This window comes from Amblyomma americanum, chromosome 6, assembly GCF_052857255.1.
Source record: "Amblyomma americanum isolate KBUSLIRL-KWMA chromosome 6, ASM5285725v1, whole genome shotgun sequence".
In the NCBI taxonomy this organism is placed as follows: domain Eukaryota; kingdom Metazoa; phylum Arthropoda; class Arachnida; order Ixodida; family Ixodidae; genus Amblyomma; species Amblyomma americanum.
The window spans coordinates 95994182-96001131 of record NC_135502.1 but is presented as its reverse complement, the minus strand read 5'-3'; the positions used below and the strand labels follow the sequence as shown (position 1 = coordinate 96001131).

Genomic DNA, 6950 nt, shown 5'->3' with positions numbered 1-6950 from the left:
GTGCGGCGGGAGGCTGAAACAGACCCCATTGCGAAGTTCGTAAGAAAAGCGCGCGTTCCCTTCGAGACCGGCCCTGGTATAGCTACTGCAGTTTGCGTGTTTACCGTAAGACAGTGCTAAAACTCTGTAGTGTGATTTTGATAAAACGCTGAGTAAATGGCGGCTTTGGTCATTATGCTGAACACTATCTTTACAATGATATTACTGTCACAGCCGCTCACGTGCTAAAAATCCCAAATATAGCACTCATGGGATGAGCCCCACCATACCAAAAGAAACACTAATTAGTTTGAGATCTTTAGCACTACCGGACAGCCGTACTGCAAATATGGTAACGCGTTGACCTTGCTACCCTTGCCAGGCTGGCACCACATTTGCCGTACGGTCGCACTTGCCGTAGTTGCTGCAATGTTTCACCGTACGGCGCTGCTAAAACTTTCTATTCGTTGTTTAAGTAGGCAGGACGCTTACAAACTCCGTAGTTGTCTACTTAATTGTTAGCGTTTCTTTTTGCTCGTTATTTGCTGTTCGCTGAATTTTAGAACAGTATATATTACATTCCGCCACTGATTTGCACTAGGCCAACAAAAGGAGCACGTGGTCTACGAAAAGAAGCATTGCTAAATGAGCGATGGTAAAACATCGCTGAGTCCTCGCCTCTTCAGAATTTTGTCGTACTTATCCAAATTTAGAGACCCTGAATACCGCAGCTGCAACTGTTTACCCCATATATCTGTACATTCTGCCTTGGCACACTTGTCACCCGTGACTCCACCGGACTCAACAAACACATCTCTGCCGTTTTGGCTGTTCTTTGTTACTCTTGTTGCCTTGTAGATCATGGATATCATTTTGTTTTGGCAATTTTTCAGACTCCGCTTGCAATCGAGGAGGATTAGATTCGAATAAATACGGTAGTCAGAGGGTATATACTAAGCAAATTTTTTCATGGATATCCTTCAACGACTCCTTTGTTTCGTCATAAGTTGTTATTATTACCCTCACACAATGGCACATGCTCACATAGGTTAGCGGGTCTCATAAAGTTTTCTTCCTTTTTCTCCAGCCTTCAGATGAAAATGAAACCGCACCTAACGGCGAATGGTGAATTCTAGGGTTGTCAAACACCACTAAAACACAAACCGCTTTTCTTTTTGTTTCTCATTAGTGTAAAAAGGCGATAAGTATAAACGGTACAAGTCAATATGTTAAATTTATTTAGAGAAACTCAGCCGCGCCAGTGGCCGTGCACTCAAAGTGCTCAAACATTGGGCTGCAAGTACATCTCATTTCCGGTTTCCGCGGCGCGTGTTGCCGTGGCGTTTGTTCTGCTGAACGTTTGCTCGGAGACTACTTTCGCAAGCGTGACAGTTTCTACGTGTAAAACTATGTTCCTAGTGGTATTTTTTGCCATCTTAGCTGCTCTCCTGTTATCGTCGGTCCTGGTTTCACTAAGCGTGCACCATGCCCAACCGACACCCTACATGGACGAAATTTTTCACGTTCCGCAAGCACAAAACTATTGTGCTTATAACATGTCTCACTGGGACCCAATGATCACAACACCTCCAGGCTTGTACCTCACGTCACTCTTGCTCCTGCTGCCTCTCAAGTTGGTTGGAAGTTCGGCGTTTTGCACGTTGTTTTCGCTGCGTTGTACAAATATTGTTTTGGCTCTCGGGAACGTCTACGTTTCGTCGCTGATTGCGATCAAGCTCGCCGGTGGCGGCGACAGCAAAACATGCACAAAGCTCGTTATTGCGAGTGCTGCAATGTCGTTGCTTCCAGTGCTGCATTTCTTCACATTTCTTTACTACACCGACCCTGGAACTGTACTTTTCCTGCAGCTCATGTACCTGTATTTCCTCTATGACCGCCACTACTTCGCTGCCGGCTTCGGTGCTGTCGCTGTGCTTTACCGACAAACTGCTATTGTCTGGCTCTTCATGGTTGCCGGCTGCAAAGCTCTGGACATCGCCGATCAAGTGCTTCGTGGGAGTGACAAGAAACGGGAAAGTGTTTCATGCATGTTTGGTCGAATGCTCGCAGAACCGTCGAAGCAAGCTCTGCTGATGGTCTACTTGGCCAGGCGCGTATTTAAGGATTGTCTAGGATATATCATTGTTGGAATATCGTTTGTCGTCTTCGTAATTGTAAACGGCGGGATTGTTCTTGGCGACAAAGCCTCCCATCAAGCCTGCATGCACATGCCGCAGCTGGGCTACTTCATGCTTTTTACTCTGGTTCATGCTGCGCCATATTTGCTGCTTCCCAAAATCTTACGAGGTTTCTGCAATAGCATTCTGCAGCGGCCATTCATGTATGCCCTGATTGCACCAGCTTGTGTGTTTGCTGTGCAAAAGTTTACCTATGTCCACCCATTTTTGCTAGCTGACAACCGTCATTTCCCATTTTACCTTTGGAGGCGAGTGCTCGGCAAGAATGAGCTCGTCCGCTGCTGCCTCATACCAGTCTACATTTACACGGGTTATGCCATGCTACACCAGTTACGGCACAAGAAGCTCTCTTGGCGGCTGCTCTTTGTTGTGTGTGTAGCTGCAGCAACGGTGCCTCAAAAATTGCTAGAATTTCGCTACTTCATCATACCATATCTATTCTTCCGGCAGCAGCTGAAAGATGTGAAATACTGGCAAGTGCTGCTTGAGCTAGCTGCAAATCTTTTAATCAATTCAGTTGTCATGTGGCTTTTTTTGAACCGCACCTTTACATGGAAAGGTGACTTGGCTGTTCAGAGGTTCATGTGGTGACTCTTTTCATCATTGCAAGCACTGTGTTATCGCTCTCTCTAAAGAAAAGAAAGGTCTTGTGACCATTAGTCACTTAACAAAGTTTTTACTCTGGTGTTTTTGCTTGAAGAGATGAACATACTGGTGGCCATATGTCGGCAAAATCACAAGTGCCTACTCAGGCTCAGTCACAAAAGTTTGGTCGACCTGTGGGCTCACTCCAAGTCAGACTCACGTGATCCCGGGTTCACTCGAACTCAAACTCATTTAGGCTCACAACTCATTAGGATTCGCTCCGACTCACAATTCACCCGGGGTCAGCCACTAGTTACAACTTGCAACTCACTTTGACTCGCAACCCATCTGGACTCTTGCACTCATTTCGACTGTTGACTCATCTGAACTCACTCACTCATTTCGACTCAAGATACGCATGGGCTCACTGAAGCACCCAAATAACATGCCCCCGAGAAGACGATCACGTGACAGAGTACCCCCACCCAGCAACATGGTGGGACTCTGACAAAGCTTCCGACACATCCCCATGGGGCTCATTATCGTCCCCATGTAAACTAGCAAGGAGGTAGGGACAAAACGCTGTCTTCCTCACTTCTGCGGATACCTCTGTTTCACTTAACCTCAATTGTCTAATTCATGCCTTCTGTCCACTGTCACTGAACAAGGAGGCAAAAAAATATCTAAGCAGTCATCGTTGTCACAAAAACACACACCATAATCTGAGCCTGAGCCCGGACTCACTCATGACCCAGATCATGACTTGAATGTGAGTTTGGATTTGCTCACTACTGAGATCATGACCTGATGAGAGTCCGGACTTACCACTTGTGAGCACCAGTGAGTCGACTTGTGAGTGAGTCCACCAACCTATGCTAGTGGCACTTTCTAAAGGCTTAGAAGTAAGGCACTAGCCTTCACTGTATAGCCTAAAATAACGCTGCAAACTGTCAGGTACAGTCAGCAGTCTTCAGATAAAACCTTGCAGCTTTCATATGTGCAAGTCATCTTAGTTTGTCGTGTTATTTTGTGAATCATTCAGCCATTGTCACATTTTGAGAGAGTGCTACAAATGTCTCTGAGCAGAAAATTGGGTTCTGTAGGGTTGTCATTTGCTAAAGCATAATCCTAGTCTCATGTGCCTGCAGTTAATGCGTCAATGAATCGGTGTGCTTTGTCCGCAACTCTAGTTTTCTCGCTGCTTCTGACGAGGCACAAATGTTCTGAATGTTGGACTGTGTAAAGTTTTTATGTCTGCATTTCTAGTGTATTTGTACTGCATGAATAAAAGGTAAAAGAACCGCGACTTCAGGACAGGACGTAAGACGAGGTGGACAGGACAAGCAGGTTACCGCTTGTCCTGTTCACCTCATCTTGCGTCCTGTCCTGAAGTCTCGGTTCTCTTACCTTTTAAACATGTCAGTCCAACTAACCCAAAGTTCTTCCTTGTTGTACTGCATGAACTTAATGGTCTTGTTCTTTTACAAAGATACACTCTTGTAGCACCACAACTGCACAGCTCTTCCCATATTATGGGTAACTCGGTGTGGTGGCTCAATGAATGTGGTGTTTGGCTATTTTCCACAAGTTCTTGGGTCCAGCCCCAACTGCTGCTACTGCAGTTTGATGGAGGTGAAATAAAAAAACTATGTGTACAGAGATTTTGATGCATGCTTGAATACCGCAGGTAGTCAAAATTACTTTGTAGCCTTCCACGACATCATGCCTAATGGCCTACTGTGTTGTTTCAGTATGTAAAGCCCCATCAGCCAGATATTAGGTGACTAGGTTTTAATGTCTGAGGTGCTATGAAATGAAAATAATGCAACCTTGGGTATGTGGGTTTACAGCTGTGCCCCGTTAATACGACCCCTGTTAATATGGCCGACTTGAATTATCAGGGACCAAACTTTTTCGCTGTATTTATGCCTCGTTAATATGGAAACTCGCTGTCTGGACAATGGACTAGGTGGCAGCGTACAGAGACCATTGGGATCCATGTATTTTTGCCCTGTTAAAATGGACTGCTATGAGAACAAAATCCCAATTTCCTTTGCGAGATGTTGTTCCTCTTGTAATTTGTGTGCAGAACACCAGCGAAAAGCGGCATATAAGTGCAATTGTGCATGCATGCATGTGTGCATGTGCGCTCAAGATGTTTGGCCAGATGCCTTACCATTTCCTGCAATGCATGAATGGTTGCGAAGAAAATTCTATGCATTACATTAAGAACCCTATTCAACAGCTTTCAGCCAAATGAGTGCAGAGTTTTTTGGATGTGAACAATTGTAACAGAAGATACTTCATCACACCGAGAGGTGCTATCATGCATCTCATGGACCACTAGGCACTTCAAAACGTGCTTAAAACTGTACCATATAATTTTAAAGAAAAATTATGATCGGAATAATACGCCTGGAGCTTCCAAGCTTTCACTACCCACCACTACTAAGCACAGAAGCAGTCCGTAATTGTAAAGATTATTTTTTCACGATATTTATTTTTGTTTTTCTTCATGATTGTTATTACGGATGACTTGCTTTATGGATTATGGACACTTCTGCTCTGGAACCAAAGTGTCCATATTAAAAGGGAAATCGTCTTGCTCTTTCATTTTCCACCGCTGCTTATCGCTAATCTGGACCTTGTGAAACCAGCGGTGCATCAAGCAATCAGGAATTCCAAGCACTGCCAAGCAGTCAAGAAGCATGACCGCGCGCTGACCACGCTGCGAAAACGAACAGAGAAGAGCAGCGTGTTCACAGCGGGCTAAGCCAACCCCCTCTAGAGGTTTGCCATGCATGCACAGCGGGGAGGTTGGAGAAAGGGGGCGGGGGGACTCCAGTGACCGCCTCTGCCAAGGGGCTGTGGGCCGTAAACTGCGTTAAGTGACATCTTTCAGTTGGCCGTGCACTTGGGTTTTAGTGAAGATTACCGTACCGGTGTCAAATTTCGTGGCACCAAAGCCGGCGAACCATCCGGAGAAACGCTCCATGCGGGTGACGCTTGATGCGTGATAAGCTTTACGCATGTTCTGAGTGGTGTTCGACACAGCTAGTTATGCACAGTATATAATTTCAGTTTTCTGCATCAAATGGGCATGGAGCTGTTGCACACTGTTAGAAATTTATATACTCGGCTCGAAATGGCAATTGAAGTTCACTTGAGGTTTGTTGCATCCAGGCGTGTGAAAATTTTACTGCATAAAAACGAGGCGTCAAATTCATGGTCTTTTACGGGAGCTTTCAAAGAGAGCAGCTATTCCTTGGTTATATTCATTATTTCATTGCAAATAGTTTTAATTACAGCGAGGTTTGTCTGTAAAGAGAGCTACGGAGTAATTTTTCTTTCTTTGTAAAGATGATACTGCAAATTTTTAATTTCACATGCATTGTGTCGGCCATTAATTAATTATTTCTTCTGCGACAAAAATTGCCTCGTTTTTAAAATGTTTTCTTGTTATCCAAGCAAGCAGCTGATCATAAAACGAAATTATTAGCTCAAATGTATTGATGCCGTTGGCTTGTTTAATAGAGTCAAACATTAAAACTGCGTCCCAAGCAACGGGGCATCTGCGTTACAAAATGCACTACGCCTTCCCGCCCCTTCGGCGAGTGTGCGTGGCTTCCATCACCACTGCCAGACCACATGCCGCGGAGGCAACACACGATCTCAGTCTGGTCGTGATCACGCTCGCTTCAGCCTCCATGCTCGCAGGTGCCAATGGGCAGCGAGCGCCTTTCCCCTTCGCAGCTTGCTCTCTTTCCCTACCCACTCCCTACGTGTGCCTTCCCTTTCTCTCTGCAGACGAGGGACGTCGTGATCTCAGGGAAACGCGCCGCGGTGTCTCAGTGGTCAGGGCGCTCGGCTACTGATCCGGCCTACCCGGGCTCGAATCCGACCGTGGCAGCCGCGTTTCGATCGAGGCGAAACACAAAGGCGCCAGCGTGCTGTGCGATGTCAGTGCACGTTAACGATCCCCAGGTGGTCCAAATTATTCCAGAGATCTCCGCTATGACACCCCTTTTTTCCTTTCTTCTTTCACTCCCTCCTTTATCCCTTCCCTTACGGCACGGTTCAGGTGTGGGCCGAGATGGGAGACAGATACTCCACCATTTCCTTTCCCCAACAACCAATTTTATATATTTTATCTCAAACGAGGCATTAGCAGTGTTACCGGTAACATGT

At 45.8% G+C, this 6950-nt stretch overlaps 1 protein-coding gene across 1 annotated transcript; it reads left to right on the top strand.

Annotated features, from left to right (window-relative positions):
* Nucleotides 1–1300: 1300 nt before the first annotated feature.
* LOC144093879 (dol-P-Glc:Glc(2)Man(9)GlcNAc(2)-PP-Dol alpha-1,2-glucosyltransferase-like) lies at nucleotides 1301–4423 on the top strand. Its single transcript, XM_077627621.1, has one exon. It carries the CDS (start codon nucleotides 1389–1391, stop codon nucleotides 2766–2768), a length of 1380 nt encoding a protein of 459 aa, XP_077483747.1. The 5' UTR covers nucleotides 1301–1388; the 3' UTR covers nucleotides 2769–4423.
* The last annotated feature ends 2527 nt before the right edge of the window (nucleotides 4424–6950 follow it).

Bases quoted from the DNA above. Each gene is read 5' to 3' on its own strand.
- LOC144093879 (XM_077627621.1), top strand. From the start codon at position 1,389: ATGTTCCTAGTGGTATTTTTTGCCATCTTAGCTGCTCTCCTGTTATCG.